General features: G+C 47.6%; 2 protein-coding genes across 2 annotated transcripts; both read right to left on the bottom strand.

Annotated features, from left to right (window-relative positions):
- Nucleotides 1-276: 276 nt before the first annotated feature.
- On the bottom strand, nt 277-2,314 carry LOC123068158 (transcription factor bHLH167). The gene is made up of 2 exons (XM_044490637.1): nt 1,941-2,314; nt 277-965 (listed from the first exon to the last, which is right to left on the bottom strand). The coding sequence occupies exons 1-2, from the start codon at nt 2,157-2,159 to the stop codon at nt 507-509; spliced, it is 678 nt and encodes a 225-aa protein (XP_044346572.1). The 5' UTR covers nt 2,160-2,314; the 3' UTR covers nt 277-506.
- Nucleotides 2,315-10,075: 7,761 nt separating this feature from the next.
- LOC123064213 (uncharacterized) lies at nt 10,076-15,583 on the bottom strand. The gene is made up of 5 exons (XM_044487740.1): nt 15,452-15,583; nt 15,144-15,329; nt 13,916-14,308; nt 13,170-13,229; nt 10,076-10,562 (listed from the first exon to the last, which is right to left on the bottom strand). The coding sequence occupies exons 1-5, from the start codon at nt 15,476-15,478 to the stop codon at nt 10,314-10,316; spliced, it is 915 nt and encodes a 304-aa protein (XP_044343675.1). The 5' UTR covers nt 15,479-15,583; the 3' UTR covers nt 10,076-10,313.
- Between the last annotated feature and the right edge of the window lie 3,600 nt (nt 15,584-19,183).

Genomic DNA, 19,183 nt, shown 5'->3' with positions numbered 1-19,183 from the left:
AATTCTAATGTTTTTTCGCTCTTGAACTGCAAGTTATACATAGAGAGGGAAATTACCGGACAGCTGAAAATCTGCACCTAATTTACAAACATAAGAAAAAGCCATGTAGATCGCATGGCCGTTTCAAAGCAGTGATCACGCCTCAATAGCACCGCGATCTCGCGCGATTCCCCAAGCCATGCAGATCGCGTGGGCGTTTCAAAGCAGCGATCACGCCACGATAGCGGTAGCACAGCAGCTTTTTCAGAATCTTCGGCTCAGCCAACCACAGCCTAATGCTCCCCTGTTTTCAAGCCTTCTTAGTAGAAAGAAACCCAACATTCTGAAAGCTAAAAATATCTCACATCTTCAGGAAGGAGGATATGCAAGCACGTGCCTACACTAGTAGATTTCAGACAAACCTGAAGCTCTCACTCATGAGCAGAGTAGAGCAGTACTAAGCTAAGCTGCCAATAGATCAGCTAATCTGTCACCATGGCAAAACAACGAAGAAAGAGAGAAAGAGATCATGTCAGGAGGACCGACGGCGAGACGGCTGCGGCTGCGGCGAGGCCGCGCAGCCCTTGGGCGACGCGGCCGGCCTCGAGGCCGATGCGGGGGTACAACGCCTGGGAATGGACCGTGTAGAAGATCTTGTCGCCGACGACAGAGAAGCTGGCGCTGACCACCTCGGCGCCCTCCTGCTCCAGCACGGCGATCACCTCGTGCAGCCGGAACGGCCGCCCGACCTCGCTCACCAGCGCCACGTCCAGAGTTCCGTCCTGGTGCCGCACCTCGATCACCGGCAGCGCTGTCGTGGCCGTTGAAGGAGCTCCCTTGTAGTCGCCCGTGGAGATGGAGGATGAGCAGCCAGCGGTGCCGGAGACGGCGGCCTGCTTGCGGCGTTTCAGGTCGTCGATCCGGCCCCGGAGCTGCTTGATGTACGCCGCCGCGCTGTCCAACTGGTCCAGCTGTGTCGCCGCGTCCTGAAAACACCACACAACTAAGTCAGATTAGGCGACCAATTGATCCTGTTGGCAGGAGCAAGTACAATAAGCTTGAGCTTCTGTAAGCAGGCTATAAGAGTTAAAATATTATTTTTCTGATGATACGAAGTGGAGAGAAGAAGAGCCGGCTATAGAATTAGAGCCAGCTGCAACACATGCTCATAGGCACTATGTGAGAATGAAAAGTGAGCCATGTATTAAGAAAGTAGCACATCTTCATATATTACTATTGTACTTGTTGGCCATGCATAAGGTTAACTATAGATGACATTGACAATATCATATAGCCATCAACTAGTTATACTATTAACCATGCTCTAATGGCTAGTAAAATAACTGATCAACTAGTTGGCATCATCTTGCGTTTGCAATCAAAAATATATTCAGATTTTGTATGGCAGATCCATGTGAACCCAATCGGGAGAGTGATCTTCAAAAATAATTTTGTATGACAAATTATTGGGGATGGATTGATCGACCAAACATTTTAAATTTTCTTGACCAGAAAGTAATTATTGGGGACGGGTTATCCGATAGACGGGTAGCAAAATGAGTGAGTGGTACCACACTGATCGCTTTCTATGGCATCGAATCTGGCACGTGCCGAAATGATGATGAGAATTTTCTTTTCTTGTGAAGGTGGTCACTCAGCACCAACCAATTTCAGACATCATAATTCAGTGGACCATAGAAGTAGGTGCTCCACATCACACGCGTACTTGATGTTTTTTTTCTTTTTCTTGAGGAAAGCACGTATTCTCTACTGCGTGTTGCTGCTCGGTAACAGTGTGGGTAATCAGCTGTGTGTCCTGACAGCTGCGTGAGTTGGGCTAATGAATCAATCTGCCAAGATGTGCCTTTTGCTGGGGAGGCGAATCAACACAAGAGGAGAGGAAGAAGAGAAGAGGAGGATGCTTAAGGTAGCAGGCAGAATAGTTTTCTACTTGTACGTACCTTGTTGCTGGACGGCGGCGAGGAAGAATAGTGTCTGAGGTGGTGGTCTGAGGAGGGGGAGGCCGGAACGAGGGAGGATAGCTTGAGGCAGAGTCCCTTCATGTGCAGCCGCCGGTTCTTCTCCACGTCCTTGCGCTCCATCTTGCTGCCGCTGCTGTGGAGGTTCCCGTCCGGCAGCAGCATGGCTCCTCCACGGCCGCTCTGCCTCCTGCTCTTCATTGTTGAGGTGAGTTGCGCTTGGTCTCTTCTCTCCCAATCCCAAGGAGGACGGATGGAGGGAGGCAAGGAGAGCAGGAGCAGGTGAGCTGAGGCTGAGGTGTGGATGGAGGGAGGGTGGTTGAGTTGGGGGTGGTGGGAGGGGAGGGGAGCTTATTTATACAGCCAGAGCCAGCAGAGGGGAGGGGAGAGGACGGAGGAGGAAGACGGAGCATCCAGCGAAAAAGCGAGTGAAAAAGAAAGGTGATGGAATCTTTCTTTTTTCTTTTTTGATAGAGAGAGAGAGAGATAGATGAACATGAGTGGAGAGGATCGACAAGTAGTAGTACTGACTGAGTGAGAAACCCCCGCGCACGCGGTTTCACGGTCAACACATCCCGCCGGTCGCCCTCTTGCTCTGCCCACATCCTCTTCTCTTCTCCTGTGTTCTCCTCTGTTTTCTCGCCGCATTTTTTTTTCGAGGGAAATTTCTAATGTATTAATCAATCATGGCATAACAAAAAACATTAGAGGTAACGTCACCAAGAACCTTTCTTGGTTACTAGTAATACATGTTCGACGGGCGCATCGGCGTCGAGATAGCTAGTCTTCTGGGCTTCGATCCACCTCAAATTCATTGATTCGACGGATCCCTGGCGTAGAATTCTGTTTGCCTCCTTGAACGGTGAGGTTGTGATATTTCGTCATGCGTCGATGGGTTTTACCGTCAGACGCTTCAGGTCGATTCAAGAATGCCGACAAAACGTTTCGGCTGTCAGTAGCAAAGTTAGTTTGGCTTTGGTAATAAGGGAGCAGTGACAGTAGCATGTTGGCTGTGCTAGTGGTTGTTCCGTGGTCCAAACACCACGATGTAAATTTTATTATGTTTGGCTCCCCGTGAGCGGTCCGGGAGAAACCGGCGCCGCCGCAAACCACCCTCCCAACTCACCACCCCCTCTAGTCACGGAAGCATAGGCGCGGCGAACGTCGTCGGGTGGCGACCAATGGAAGATGTTGGTGTGTGTTGGCGTTTATACTTCGGTGCCGACGATGGCGGCTGTGAGTGATGACTGAGATGTGGCAATGGTTGAGGTAGTCAGCTCTTCTCGGACGTGTCCATAGGATTTTCTTGGCCTTTTTGTTGTTGTGAAGTGGCGGGGTCCTCGTGGCATATGATGACGGGCAACATGTGGTCCGTTTGGTGATCATTCACGGCGCCAGCACTGTCTAGTTCTCCTTCGCAGTTCTATGTTAGAGTCGTAGATGCGTTGTCTAGGTGCATGTGGCCGAGTTCTGGCACTGATCTTCATACAACTTCAGTTTCCTCTACAATGTGTGGTGGGTTGACGATCATCTACGGCTAAGTCGGAGTCATTTGCTCAGGGTTTAGGGATGACGATGATGCATGCCTTCTAGGGGAGGAGTGATTACGATGACGCCCGTGTGCTGTATCGGCAGACCCTCTTTGGAGAGGTGTGTGTGTGGTATTTTGTATGCCGCTCAGTGGTTTCTGATAGTTTTCATCTGGTTTTTCGCTAATTAGATGAGCAATTCTCTTTTGCTTAAATAATGAGTGAGACAAATCTTTTGCCGCTGTTTCGAAAAAAGAGGAGGAAATGTTAAGTGAAGACGAACTGTGCAATCACGTGGGCTAGGTATATATACAGTGCAACCGTGCGACAGATAATGTTGCTGCTAGCCCGCGTGTACACACGTGTCTATATAGGCACTACGTGGCAAAAACACAATCACTATCAACCTACGTGTCCCACAAAAATAAAATCACAAAAGCTGTTAGCAGCCTTTCGCAATCATGCACCCACGCCTTCCAAACCGGTCGATTATCAACCGCATAGAAGTAACAATGACCCCATTAATTAATCAATGATCACGTGATGACATCGACCTCTGTCTCCACAAATGTCAAAAATATACCGTGGGAATTGAGATTTGGACTGACAGGGCATGGAGATACTATAAGTAGGGAAAACACTACGTTGTACAAACAATCCAGACAAGGTGGATAGAAAGTATAGCAAAATTTAAGAACAAGATTAGCAAAAAAAATTATGATTAAAATCCATAATGAAAGCTAAGTGGGGGAGGTGAGTCGAAGCCCCCCCCCCCCGGCTCTCGCGTCGCCCCTCTCGGGCGACCCCAAACCCTAGCCGCCGCCACCTCTCCTCCCTCCTCCCCGCGCCTCGCCGCCACCCGAGGATCCCGCCGGCTACTGCGCGTCTTCCGGTGAAGGTGGCGGCGAGGATCTGCTGCCTCACGCCGCTGTGAGGGGCTCTGGAAGCCAGGGCGGCGACCCTGGATGGAGATGGCGGCGTGGATCTCTCCGGTGGATGGCGCGCGCAGGTGCTGGTCGTCCCTTCCGGCCGCGTGGGTGGCGTAAGGGCGGCGAGGCCTTGCTGCAGCGGAGGGCGGCTTTTCTTCCTCTCGGCCCCTTCCCCTCACAGTGGCCTCCTCTCCTGATTTGGTGGCTGGCCCGTTAGATCTGGCCGAGGATGGGGTGGTGGAGTCTTGGAACGGGGGAAACCCCTGGTCGATTTCGCGTCGACCTCGACGCTGGCGGCGCTTCGGTGTCGTTCCCCTCTTGAGGGCGGGTCGAGCTTCCAGATCCGTCCCCCTCTTCCCCTTCCTGCTCCAGGCGAAAGTCTTGGCCTTTTGGCCGGACGGCGGAGACGTTCTGGCGTCTTGATCCTCCTTGGAGGCGCCGTTCAAGGGGAGGTTGGAGGTTGGGCGTGCTGCTTGGTGGTGGGTGGCGGCAGCTGTGCTCCGATCCCCTGGTTGCCGGCGTTGGTGGTGGCATGTTGGTTCTTCCGCATCTTTCAGTTGCTCCCCGCCTTGTCTGCTGGTTGGCGGCCGGCCGGTGGTGGGCGTCCGGCACGGTCTGGGCGTAGGGGAGATAGTGGTCTCCCCTCCGGCAGTGGCCCGAGGCAGTGGGCGGCGGAGTCGATGGTTTCCTTCAAGCGGTCTGGGCCTTCATGTCCACGGCAATTGTCGGCGTAGGGTGGCTTCGGCCCTGTTGTTCTGTCTGCACAAGATCTCCGGTGGCTTGATCGTTGTTTCTCTTAGATGCTCTGTTCGCTGCTGCTCCGGGTCGTAGTGAATTTGGCATGTATTTTTCAGTTTTTGGTCAAGTCTTTGCCTTTGTAATTCAGCACCATTGTATCCTAGCCGGTTGATGGCTTCATTAATTTGAAGTCGGGCCTTCGTGCCTTTTCTCTAAAAAAACTAGTTTTTTATATTTTGGGATAAAGACTTAAAATGGAATTAACAAATGAATGAAATATTAAAATACAAGGAAAACTGAAAATTTAATTGCGGAAAAGCTTCTATAATGTGTGGGGATTTTAGGTATTATACTCAGAGGAGAATTATTAAATTTTCGAAAGCTCTATAATATCTCCGTAAAGCATCTGTCCATGAAGCATTTTTGGTTTGTGCCACTACTGAGTCAGGACTCCAAAACGGCCTGCTTCAACCATCAACGAAGTAGCTTAAAATGGCATGCATACCCTTTCGAATTAAGTTAACATCAAGAGATTAGCTTAAGCTAGCAAAGCGCGTACAGTACTACTGGTACACGAGCCCGGCTGGCAAATATTTTAATCGCGCCTTGATCCTTCAATCTCCAATACAATAATATAATTTGGTAACGAGATAACGCCACACATGGTTAATACGTGGCTTAAGCTCGATGATGATCCAGGCCAATTTCATTATTTTGGAGAACATGTTGATCCTGGCAGATCATGCCCCAACAGCCAGCGCGCTGAACATGGAGCCAAGCAAGCAACCAACCATCCTCCTCTAAAAATAAAATCATCAGAGTTGTCAGATTTTAAAATTAGTCCAACTAGCATTGCCAACGTGCGCGCGCCATTCTACACACGGATATTGTTTTGACTTTGGAAGTACGTTATACTTGCATTCACACTCTACATAAATAAACACACCTGAATGCGAAATGTATAGGAGTTATCAATTCATCCAATCGAAGTGCTTTAGCATTGATACAGTATTGTCGATTAATTAACTGAAGATGGAGTAATGTGTTATGGTTTCATGTGAGAAGATGGTGACAGTGACATAATTAAGATTTAAGTTAAGCAATCACGTGCGGCATTTTTGGCGGAGTTATACTTAGCGACCCACCACCTCCTCGTGCATATAAATTAATTAATCAAGTAATTCTAGTCATGGTCTCACGATCTTTTGATTTTCATGCGATGTCGAATTCCACTCAGTAAAAGTTAACATCGCAAAAGGCAGTTTTAACCAACGAAACGGCCGGAATTGGCTATTATGGGAGTACAATCAGAAAGAATCCAGTAAAAATAATTACTTATGTACTTGATGCACCGTAGGTTTTAAGCACTAAAGGTGGATGCGATATTAAACAGAAACTATGGTAGTTCCTTTAATTAACCTAGTAACCAACCACTTTCTGCGCACTAGATAATAAAATGGACGTGTGGATTGATTCCTTGGGTGTGACTTTTCGGCCCACCAGGGAGAAAGCAAAGTGTAGCATGGGCCAAAAGGCCATCATATAGTATTCGACACGTTTGCATGCATGCAGTAACATCGCCCTAGCTCTCACTTTCATTCATCCCTTTTTCTTCTGATAAGGCAAATACGCTGATTCTTACTGCATAATAGTTTACTTTTTTGTTAGGCAGGAAAGCACGATTCATACTTTACTCAATCTTTTTACCATACGCACGCTGACATCCCCATAGTTTTTTTCATGTTTACACAAACTTTAATCAACTAACAAGCTAGTATTTGTTTTTTGTCAAAGAATCATTAACTTAATTGTCATTGTCTAGAGGTCAAAGTCTGGACGACGAGGGTATTTGTTCCTTTCCCAATTTAATTTGCTCTCATTGTGTAAATGCATACTAATATAGTCTGAAAAAGGCGTTAGGCATCCACGAGGTCGAATCTCTTTATTCTGGTCGGAAGCACTACTAGCTAGCTAAGGAATTAATATTGAAATGTCAAGGCAAAGTTGTGGCTGCTTAGTTAATTATTTTCTGTTAAGTCACACTGCTCTTTTCCTAGTAACCAACCATTTTCCGCGCGCTAAATAATGAAATGTTCGTGTGGATTGATTCCTTTGGGGTGACTTCTCAGCCCACCACAGGAAGCTCGCCCAATCACTCTCTCTGGCGACAGAGGGAGAAAGCGAAGTGTAGCATGGGCCAAAAAGGCATCACATAGTATTCCGCACGTTTACATGGCCTAGCTCTCACTTTCATCCATCCATTTTTCTTCTGAAAAGGTAATATATTTGCTGACTCTTACTGCATACTAGTTTACTCTTTGTTGGGCAAGAAAGCACCATTCATACTTTATTTAATCCTTTTACCATACGCACGTTGACATGCACATACATATTTTCTTCAGTTAAGTTTAATTAACTAACAAGCTAGTATTTGACTTTTGTCAAAAAATCATTAACTTAATTGTCGATGTCTTGAGGTCAAAGTCTGCATGACGAAGGTATTTGTTCCCTTCCCCAGTTAACTTGCTCTCACTTTGTAAATGCATAATATTGTTCGAAAAAGGCCTCGTGAATCCACGAGGTCGAATCTCTTTGTCCTAGTAAGAAGCACTAGCTAGCTAAGGAATTGATATTGAAGTGTCAAGGCAAAATTGCGGCTGCTTAATTAATTATTTACTGTTAAGTCACACTGCTCTTTGCGATACATAGTGGACAACGTGTGGATATGTTCGGCTATCTGTACCCCGTAATTATAGAGTCAAATTAACATACATTATAAAATAGATATCGAAAAACGTGCAGTACATTCAAAAAAACATATTTTGCGAAAAAAAATTCTTTTGCAAGGAGGACCTCAGACCTATATTGAATTTGAGAATTGGTACAACACACCCCTAGAAGGAAAGGAAATTATACACAGATACCTAGGGACCTATTCACCACATAGACCAGGGCGAGATGAGGGCACACCGCAGCCGCTCCCTCTTGGAGTCAGTGAGTACCCTTGGACATGCACTCGGATTGATAACGGATGGGATGTCTCCACCTTCGATCCAACCGGGCGCATGGTACCCCTCTAGGTTTTGAGGGTGATGGTACTCACATTGTTGTTGAAGCCATGTTGGTGGTGCGGAAGCATGTGTGACTAAGAAGATCCCGAGCATGCTCATTTCGGTGAGTTGCCGACTAAGAACACGTTAGAGGTTGCTCACGTGGCCACCTTACCTTAGCCAATCCGACTGGAGCTGTTGTACCAGTCCATCGAGGAACGAGAGCACGAGGCAGCTAGGAGAAGTCATCATGGTCGCCAGCTATCTCCACCATTCGTTAGGCGGGGCCATGACGCATATGATTCCTTGGCGACTGAGGACTCAATACAGTTTTAGGTGGTTAATACCCCGTTGCAAGACTTGATGCCGCCACCAGGTTGCCAAACACTATCTGGAAGCCATATCATCATACCAGATTGCTTTGGGATGCCTCTCGGGCCCTATATAGTGCCAACAATAAATAAATATATATCAGACTTGATATACATGTTGTAGTTTGTTAGGGCGATCTTTTAGGTTCGTGCAACCCCCTCCCCCTTTCAAAAAAATAAAATTATAACACAACACTTAGAGCAAGACACTGTATTGTCGAATGGTTAGCCAACACACACACACACACATGAAAGTTCGAAGGATGGAATGACATGGTTTTTGTCCTAGTAGCATTCCAAGAGGGTAGAGAAATTGATATATAACATTAGTTGGAACTTGGTCGATGAGTAAAACACTAGATGTCAAGGTTGTGTCCGAAAATTTTAATAGCATATATATGTGAATGGGCAAGAAGTGCAAGGCCTACTTTCACAGTATGTTGATGTTCTGTTTCAGGAGAACTATTCTGCTGACACTTATGTGGATATGAGACATGCGTGATTATATTGACAAATAATGGCTCAATGACCATACGATATGAAGGTAACATCATAAGAAAATAAAGAGATGGGTGGTGCACAAAGAGAACTAGGCTGGAGAGGACAAAGATCGACAGTTTTACCCAGGTTCCAGCCCCCAAATGGGTAAAAGACCTACCAGAAGTGGTAGTCTTGTAAATATTTATCTGGGATCCTCTATGCATTGTAGATCCCTTGATATATAGAGAGCGTATCTCCGTATAACTTTAAGATTCCTGATTTTCACGCTCCTAACCTTATCACCTCTAAAGTTCCCACTTAGGTGCTTGAAGTACAACACCTTGAGGTTATGGGAGACTCATTGAGGAGTGAAAGGTCCGTACTATCCGTATGGTATTCCCACAAGAGGAGATACACATATCCACTAAAAAATACCCATGTTGTTAAAAAAATATTAAGTTTTTTTGGCATACTCCACCGAATCACTTTGCATGGCTATTATGTCCCTAGCCAACAACACGAACCATTCATCTTTCCTTGGAATTGTGTAGATTTTTAAAATTTTCTACTGTGTACTTAGTGTGATTATTATCTCCCTGGAAAGCAACCGTTTAGTGTGCTTGTAATTGTGCAATGAGTTTTGAAACCTTATCTTTTTCATACCAAAAGATAAATCCAACCAAAATTACTATAATCATCCATAAATCTTACAAACTAAAATGACCCTGAACATATTTGGGAGTGTGTCCAGATATACCAAAAAATACAAGTTCAAGAGAATAGAGAGAAAGATGACTTGTTGCCTATTGACAACCACAAAAACGTAGGAGATTATTAAGATAGTGAAATTATACCAATGGGAAAGTCGGATGGCATATTTGACTATGCCATGTATGCGGAGAGGATGCGTACGTAGCTGCAAGATATTGACCCTAGCAAGACTGGCAATTATTGATAGGTTAGAGAGTCCTCTACAAGGTTCTCAAAAAAGTTCTCCTCGTTTCATATGCCTTATAAAAAACTATTCATAATAAATTCCATAAAAAGCATTATACCCATTAAGTGGGTTGATTTACATAAAAGAGTGTTTTTGCAGCCTTAGGAACATGATGGCTATTATCAAGATGGTGGCTATTGGTGTAAGTACAAATTCTATAGTAATCAACATGACTAATGTGCATTCCTCACATGTTGGTTGTGTACAGTTGATACTCCCCCTTGCAATAGTTGTGGAAGGTGAGTTGATTTAGGTCACTTGTTATGTTGTCCATGCTCCCTTACCTGCATATGAGTTTGTATCGATGTCGTAGGTTGTCATATAATTGGGAGGTTGATTATCGTTGTCTTCAAAGATATGGTCCAAGAGCTTCGAACCCTTTAGGGAGGGAGGGCCCATCTTGCTGGAACGTTGGAGGCATGAGCACCCACCATTATCACAGTTGGAGTATTGACAATGATTGTTGCCACCTTTTTTGTCCATGCTGATCGTTGTTGCTGCCACCACATCCTGCATGTTCATTTTCTCAATTATCACCACCATGTTGATTGCACGGATCAAGGTTGGATGAAAATTTTACCAAGAATGAGAGATTTTTCTTCTCCAATATGGTTTCAAAAGAGTTCATATGAGAATATATCTCACCAAGCAACACCAACTTGTTTTGAGTCAATGACAACATGGGGGTAGTCAGAACTGAGGTCACAAAACATATATGAGAGTGCATGCTCTTCAGCGAGAGGGGATCCTTCTAAAGCCATTGTATCATTGAGTTCTTTTACTTTGTTGAAAGAGTAATTTGCCGGTAGGTCGTTCTTCCTCATGTTTGCCGATTGCACGTGAACCCGAAAGATCTTTGCATATTGGAGAGGCGGCTCTAATACCGTACCATACAATTTTTTTTTTTGAAACGAGGCAAAAGATTTGCCATTTTCATTGATTAAGAAGAAAAGAATTGCCCGGTTAATTGGCGGAAAACCGGGCTAAAACCGATACAAGTCAACCCATATGATATGGGCACCACCGGCCAACCTGGCCACCGACATGGGACACAAAGCTGCAAAGAAGAAAGGCATTCACCGAGAAGTCGCAAGCGTCATCGTCATCACCGGCTGCCTCGAACGGCGACTCCGACTTCAGCATACAGCTCCAACCTCGAAGCCAACCCGCAAACAGCTGCATAGAAGCCACGACGGCACATGCCACCAGAAGGCCACACGCGCAAGCAACCGACAGCTCCGACTTTGACGACGAGCCTCACCAAGGAAATATGCAGGGCTTGCGCCGACCGTGCCCACAGAAGAGCACCTCAGACACGTCGGGAAGAACCGGCTACCGAAGTCCACGCTGCGACCTGAGCTCCTCTCGACGACATCATCGTTGCCAAACAGAAACCAGCGCCCTGCCTCAGCAAACCATGCGGCGAAGATGCCGCCATCCACGACGAAGATGCCGCAATCCACCAGTCTTCCGGTCGTAGCCGGCTCCGAGACGATGCCCCCAAGAAGGAGAAGACGCGAAGACGCCTCCATCGCCCGACCCAACGGATCTGAGGTTTCCCTCCGGAGCCAAAGCCGTGGGGAGGAGGAGCACACCTCCACGACGACGCTTCCAAGAAAGATCACGGCACCCGCGGGTACCGCCGTCGCCGGCTCCAAAGAAGGCCGGAGCAAAGATTTCTCCCGGAGATGCGCCGACCACCTTCCACCACCGACCGCCGCCCATCGTCCACCACCTGCTGAGGCCGACCTCATTCTGACCACGGGATCCCACGATCCACCACGACCAGACACTCACCACCCCCTGGCCGAAGCCGCCGTCCACCACCGCAGCACCACCGTAGCCACCACCACTGCAGCAACCAACGCCGCATCGCCAGGAGCAGCACCCAGATCAGAGCCGCTCGAGCGAAGCAGCTGAGCAGGAGCAGGCCGTTCACTCGCAGCACACCTCGCGCCCCGGAGAAACCATCCAGTCGCTGCGCCCGTTCAGTCAGTCGCAGCGCCCGACGTGCGCCAGCCGCCGCCGCGCCCGGCAGTCGATCCGCGCCCCACGCACACATCCAGAGCCTCCGCGCGCACGTACGCCGTCCACGCCCGTCGTCCACGCCCAGGCCACGCCGGGAGCTCGGTCCGAGGCCGCCGCCTCGGAGCCCCATCCACCACACCGAGCCACCAGCACAACCGCCAGCACCACCACAGTGCCCAGCAGCCGCCGAGGACTGGCGCCACCACGCCTGCCGGCAGCCATGGCCGAGATCCTACCGGCCAGAACCAGATCCAGATCGGACTGGACCGGAACAGGGCAGGGACCCCGGGCCGCCGCTACCGCAGGTCACACCACCGGACGAAGCACGCCCCACCACCGCAGCCAACGCGCCGAGCCGCCGCCGGAGGTTCACCGCACCAAGCCGCCAAGAGCCCCATCGGTGGAACTCCACGCCGCCGCTAGAGGGGAGGGGGCCGCGCCCGGGAGAGACCCCGCCGCCACCGGCACTTCACGGGCTTCGCCCGGCAGCGGCCCACGGTGGCGGCGAGGGGAAGGGGAGGGAGGGGGGTGGCCGGCGGCGGGGTCTGGGGTTCCCCCCGTGCCGCCTCGGATAGGGACGCGGGGGTCGGGAGCTGCTACACCGTACCATACAAATTAGTGATAGCAGATTGGTTGGGGATGCCGGTGCTAGGGCTCAATCAATGTATTGCACCAAAGACATGAGATGTAAGTTGTATTTTGTTGGGGCTATAACGAACAATTCTATTCAACCTCGATATTCAAAACAAGCCTATTCATCTCATGCAACACTGGATATTGGAGGAAGAGATAAAATAGAACACATTTAAAATTTTATATTTTAACATGTACAACATACTATAATAGCCAAAAACAGGTAACTGTAAATTATAGCAAGTGATTATAGATCGAAGGATGATCAACATTTTCTTCATACATCGACCTCATTGTAAAATTAACATGGAGAAGACACTAGCTAGCTACTTAAGGCGTTTCCATCCCCTGTCATAGTCAATTAATAAATAGATATCATGAACTGTTTGTAGGATGTTTATTAAATACAGTTATGTGTGGATTTTAGTGTGTGCACAGATTCATTTACTATCATACCAATGCTCTCAGTCGTTCGTTAATTCTTGAAACATCTATGCCAATTCTTGTGCTGAAGGCCTGCATAATAACAAAAGGAGAAATTTATGAAATTAGTTAACTTAACTGTATGCAAAATAGATAACATCATAATTTTATATCTTGATGGAAACAAAGCCAATTGCATCTAATTAAATTTAGCACATACATTCCAGCCAGTATGGAGGGACGAATAACAAAGGAATTTTATTAGGATTTGCATGGCAAGTGTGTACATCTAAGGTCATATTCAAATTTTTGGCTAGCTTTTCTCCTTGTTTATTTTCTTTCTATGTTTCTACAGCCTAGGAAAGTGATTCGAGAGGAATCTATGGATCTGCAGCATCCTCTCTTTTTTTGACAGAAACACTCTCATGTTTTATTATGTGCATTTTTCTTGTATATATTTCATTAATTCAGCGTAATGTTACACTAGGACAAACAGTACCCTTCAAATAAATTTTAACACATATTTTCGTAAGGCTATCGAGCCAACGTTCCAAAATGAAAGATTTTTTTTTTGCCACAAAAATCATTTCTTTCAGGAACTAATGCTTTTTAGATATGAATCCAGTGATACAATTTTAATGCCACATAACCCATATTTATTGGTCTAATTAATTATTTGTCAAAACTTGGATCCAAGGAATTGTGCATGGCTTACATTTTGCAGCATAGATGTGTTTATACGTTGCAAATATAAAGACTATACCTACATATGTACGTACCCGGGAGTGTATAGTGTAAAATATTTTGTGGCCAGCAACAGAATGATTGGCGTTGACGATGTCGGCCCCTTCTTCTTCGTGAATGGTGATCACCTCATGGAGCTTGATCGGTCTCTTCGTGCTGCATATCAGCCGCACCTCCATGCTTGATTCGTCGGATTGTCGCACCTCCACTACTGTTGGTGATGCCTCCAAATATTTTTCTCCTTCCAGTGACCCGGCACCGCTACTTGTGTTTGTGGTGGTTGTGGGCGTTCTGATGTCATTAACTCCCCGTGAGGTAGCCATGGCTTGCATTGAGGCCTTCTTACGTTGCAGCTCATCTACCCTCTCCTTGAGCTTCTTGATGTATGATGCGGCCACATCCAGGCTGCCTAGTTGGGTCACTGTATCCTACAAACACATTTAATGCACAATAATGTGAACAGATTATATACAGGAGCTTTTTTTTAGTTTTGATGACATGATTTCTTGGGCTCAGATAGCCATTCCTTTTCAAGACAATGGAAGAGTTATAACTTTCTGGTCTATGCATCGTTAGTTGATGTTGGGGAAGTGACTTAATTCGTAAATTATCTTCAAGATCTTACTGCATACTATCTTCCTCTCCATTACGAATTGATATTTACTTTCTAAATGTTGCCGTCCTACATTGTCGATTCATTATTAGCTAGCAAGCCCCTTTAGTGAAGTTACTCTTATTATTATCTGAGAATGTTTGGCATGAACAGCCACATGGGCCATCCCGTCTCATTGATGCACTGCATAAAGCAATATTATATGCATTCTCTTATTTGTGGACATGCGAATTCAGAGCTGGAGGAGTTTTGCAAGATTGCAAGATGGCCATAATAATGCTTGCAAACTGCAGACGGAAAGACTTCGTATTTCTAACGTGACAGTTAGTTATTTCCTGAAAACTTGGAGCTGCATTTCAGAGTATGGCAGGAAAAATGAACTCGGTCGAGGAAAGCAGCACATTCCAAGAAAACTTATTGCCTGTAGAACTGAATTGCTAGCTACCGTTGAGTACGATATTTCATGTGATGAGAAGGACAATACTAGTGGCCATTAAATTTAATGGTTTTCTCACCTATGAGGCTATAATTAAATCTGCTCGGGGATGAGATCACGATATAAACATGGAGAATTGGAGACTATTCAGTTATAGCTATAGGTAATGAGAAAAAAATGAACATGAGAAGAGAAGTGTGTTCTTTGTTCTTACAGCGTGGGGGTTGTCTTCTTTGGGGATGAGGGACGCTAGCTTGTCGCAGAGCGCCTTCATGCGCTGCCGCCTCTCCTTCTCCGAGTCTTTCTTCTCCATCAGTAGCTTCTCCGTCGGCGTCCCGGCCGTGCCGACGCTTGCCCTGGTCCTCTTCCCGCCCCTCGCCGGCTTCGCCTTCACCTCCATCTAGCTCAGGGGGTAGAGATCGATCAGAATGTCTGTGTCAATGGGTGTGGATCGAAATGCAATAAAAATGAAGAAGAAGAAGAAGAAGAAGAAGAAGAAGAAGAAGAAGAAGAAGAAGATACCGAGGCGCAGGCAGCTGCTAGCTTCATGGTGGCAGAATGAGAATGGAGGAAGAAGAACAAGTGCTTGCGTGGCGTGGTCTAAATGGACGTGTACGGATAAGGGCCAGCCAAGGTGGCCTATGGGAGCTTGGGAAATACTCTACCTCTACGTGTATATATAGGGATCTTGAAAATATTTTTAAAAATGTGTGTGTGTGTGTGTGTGTGTGTGTGTGTGTATACGAGGTATATGTGGCTGCAGAAGTGAGATGATGTACGTACACATCCTATTGGTTGGAGAGGGTTCAAGCACCGATGGAGAAATATCAACGGATCTTTGCTTGCCGCTGTTTACGTACGTACAAATGCCGTGTGTGTCGGCAGCGCGACACGGCATTCAATGCCGGGACAGGGGTGACAGCAGCGTGGACGTGGATCTATTGGTTAAGCACGATCGATACAGGAACGACATGCATGCATGATTGAGCGCAAGTGGGAGCTGGGATTTCCACCGTTTGTACCTCGCCATTGTTGCTCTTCACCACAATAAACTTACTCCCTTCGATCCATATTAGTTGTCGCAACATTGGTTTGAGCGAGAACTAATATGGATCGGTACAGGAGCGCCGGACGTATGTGGGCTTCGGCGGCGCGGCTGGCGGGTCTCCCGGCGGCGTCTTGGGCGGCGCGGCGGTGGCGGCCTGTGTGTCGCGAGGTGGTGGCTACGTTGGGTCTGCCCGGTGGTCGCGGGTGGATGATGTGGATCTCATCTGAGGCGGCAGGCGGCTCCTCTCGTGCGACCCGAAGGCGGCGGCTGGGGCGGCGCCCCCAGGCCGTCCGGTGGTGGCTGAACCGGCGGAGCGGCGGCCCTGAGATGGACGGCGGTGGTGGCAGCGCCCCATCCGGCGGGATGGGCTGTTCTGGTCGGAGATGGTGACGGCGGTGACTGCGGATCCAACGCCTCGATCGGATCCGCTGCGGGGAGGCCTTTTGCCGACCGGCGGCGTGCGGAGGGGCCGGCGAGGAGATGCCGGATCTCCGCCGGAGTACCGACGGCGACGTACGTCTTCGTGGCGAGGTTCCGCTCGGTTCCAGTCAGTCGCGAGATCGGGACGACGTGACTTCCGATGAAATCGCGCCTGACTGCGGTCTTGGTGGACGATGGTGGCGTCTCGGACGTCGTTCCTTTCTCGAGGCATCGTTGTTGCAGGTCACGTCAACCTGATCGGGAAGTTCCGGGGGAAACTCTAGATCTGGGTCTACCGGATCGAACGATGACGGCGCCTTCGGTGTTGTTCTTCCTCCTAGGGGCATCCTTTTGGAGCAAGCGCTGGTTGGAGGGGACAAGAGGAGGAGCGGTGTTTCATCCTGCCCATTGATGACGGTGGATCTCGGCGGCGTGGCACAGTGGAGACTCGGCGCCCGATGCACGGAGATGGAATCGTGCAGGAGGGTGACGCTGTCTGGCGTCGGCGGCAGTTAGACCGAGCAAGATAGATGCGACAATACAACTCTGAAGATGGATTGATGGCAGGCGGCTGCGGCGGCCTCATACCCGGCAGGCGTCCTGGTTGAGGAGCACGCCGGACTGGTGGGTGCCCATACCCGGCAGGCGTCCAGGCTGGGACATCAGGTCTTAGATGTTAGGTTTGGCTGCGAGGTTTGTTTGGTATCAGGCCCAGACTATCAGCGCCCCTTCATCAACTCGATAGGAGTAGCGATAGATGTTGCTTAGACGCTGGCTTTAGTCTTACTGTTGTATGACTATGCAAGGTCTTGTGTCAATAATTAATAAGATGGATGTATGCATCGTCCAGATGCAGAGACCGGGGGTATTTTCCTCCTTTTCTAAAAAAATGTCCTTGGAGCAAACACACCCAAAGAAAACACATCTAGTTTATTATTAGGTAGGCTTCTCAAGGTCTGCCTGCTTAATTTTTTTTTATTTTTTGTTATTTGAACAGATTCGCTTCCGATGAAGCGGCATCAATTTTTATTCTTGCCAATCGACTAGCATTTTAAAGATTTCAATTGATTTATCTTTGTACTCTATTGCTGCATATTGATCTGACACTAGTTGCACACCACAAATACAATTGCTATATTTGTAATGTTTAACTATGTTTGTTTGACATTCTTACCAGTATGCTCGATTTATTTTGCGGGTTTGATTTAAATTAAGCCAATCCTTTATTTTCTTTCTTTGTTGCAACTGCAGCATATTGGCACACTGAAGGATGGACAGACCGCCATCGGTTAGAGTATGTGTCCCTGCTGCAAATCATTTGCTCCAAGTTTAGATTGTTATTGGTAAACTTGGTCCAAGTTTACAAAATTTGATGTAAGGTCAAAGCTAATATACAGAGTAAATAAAACGGAGTGAATATCATGGAGAGTGCGCGTCCTCGATGCAATCCTTTTTGTTTGTTTCTTTGTTTGGAAATGAAGAGTTTGCAGTAGACGGCATGCCAATAGAACTTTGGGATTATAGGTGAACAGAGTATTTTCGTGGCTAGAAGCAGAGCAACATGCGTACGTAGGCGCTGGTGACGCGAGCAAAGCTGACGTAGGTCTGCACTAAGTGTAGGATAGTGCGACAAATTGGTCTTGGTCGCTCATCCATCCGTTGAAGAAAAACGACACAAATACACTGCCGGCCGCAGCTACCAGACTCCTCCTCGATATATGGATCCCAGCAAGCCGGTGACGCAAGCAGGAGTGACGCATGCACCAAGTGTTGTGCTCAAACGTTTAGCTGGGTATGCATGCATGACTGTTTCGATCCGTGACAGGAGTCCGTGTTCTTGTTTGTTCCATCTTTAGAAGGCACTGTAAATCCTCATATGAGCTAGTCAAAGAAAAGCACGACAAAACAACCCGAGCACACTATAACAAACACCAGAGTACTGATTCGTGCGCTAGCCAACTCAACCAAAAGCCCGAACCGACGAAAAAAAGCGGGCAATATATTTCAACACAGAGTGCATCACTAGACGCCTTCATTAAGCAGCCGCGAAAATGCACGGGAGAACCCGGACTACTGTGACTCGGCGAGACACAACCAATCCCGAGGACGACATGCGAACACGTTCCACATGGAAGAAACTACCGGACTTTGTCGTGCCATCACCATCAAACCACCGCCTAAGGTGACCCACTGCCCTCTCGATCTAGATGAAAGGAGGCCAAAGGGAAGATGTGGCCTCTTCTAGAAGATAGATGCATGCAAAGAAGACCATTAGCTGACCGAACAGATGCGCTGCGAATTAAAACTTGAAACCATCTCGAACACATGACCCTGTCCTAGAGACACCCGCACTCGATTCCAGCAAGAGGGTCACGACACAAAGCGCCACCAATACCGCGTCTACCGGAGCGGACACATGTTTTTATCCCAAGAGGGATGCGACACCTGCTAGCTCCGGGCGCCAAGCTTTCGCCCAGACTAGCCACAATGGTGAGTAACATACACTAGTAACATACACATATCCCTAGACTATATTACTATATTCATAGTGGGTAGTAACATAAGTGTGGTAACATGCAAAGCTTCATTTATTAGATTATAGACTCATATTGCATTGGGACATATGATGTTACAGTAACTAGCTAAGTTAATATAACTATCTCTCTCCTCATTAACTCATTGCCACATAAGCAATTTTGCTGAGTTGGACTCGATGTTACTGTACTCCCACTGTGGCTAGTCTCAGCCCCTCGCACACACCTTGCTGAGGGGATTCGATCTACTTG

The sequence above is a fragment of the Triticum aestivum genome, chromosome 3B (genome assembly GCF_018294505.1).
Source record: "Triticum aestivum cultivar Chinese Spring chromosome 3B, IWGSC CS RefSeq v2.1, whole genome shotgun sequence".
Classification (NCBI taxonomy): domain Eukaryota; kingdom Viridiplantae; phylum Streptophyta; class Magnoliopsida; order Poales; family Poaceae; genus Triticum; species Triticum aestivum.
This window is presented reverse-complemented; position numbering and strand designations above follow the sequence as displayed.

What these genes read in the sequence shown, in the direction of transcription:
- LOC123068158 (XM_044490637.1), bottom strand. Translation starts at nt 2,159, where the DNA reads ATGAAGAGCAGGAGGCAGAGCGGCCGTGGAGGAGCCATGCTGCTGCCG. An exon ending in CGCCGCCGTCCAGCAACAAG is followed by an intron (nt 966 to 1,940) that starts GTACGTACAAGT and finishes TGGTGTTTTCAG; the next exon opens with GACGCGGCGACACAGCTGGA.
- LOC123064213 (XM_044487740.1), bottom strand. Translation starts at nt 15,478, where the DNA reads ATGAAGCTAGCAGCTGCCTGCGCCTCG. An exon ending in AAGAAGACAACCCCCACGCT is followed by an intron (nt 14,309 to 15,143) that starts GTAAGAACAAAG and finishes ATGTGTTTGTAG; the next exon opens with GATACAGTGACCCAACTAGG. An exon ending in ACGAACGACTGAGAGCATTG is followed by an intron (nt 10,563 to 13,169) that starts GTATGATAGTAA and finishes ATGAACATGCAG; the next exon opens with GATGTGGTGGCAGCAACAAC.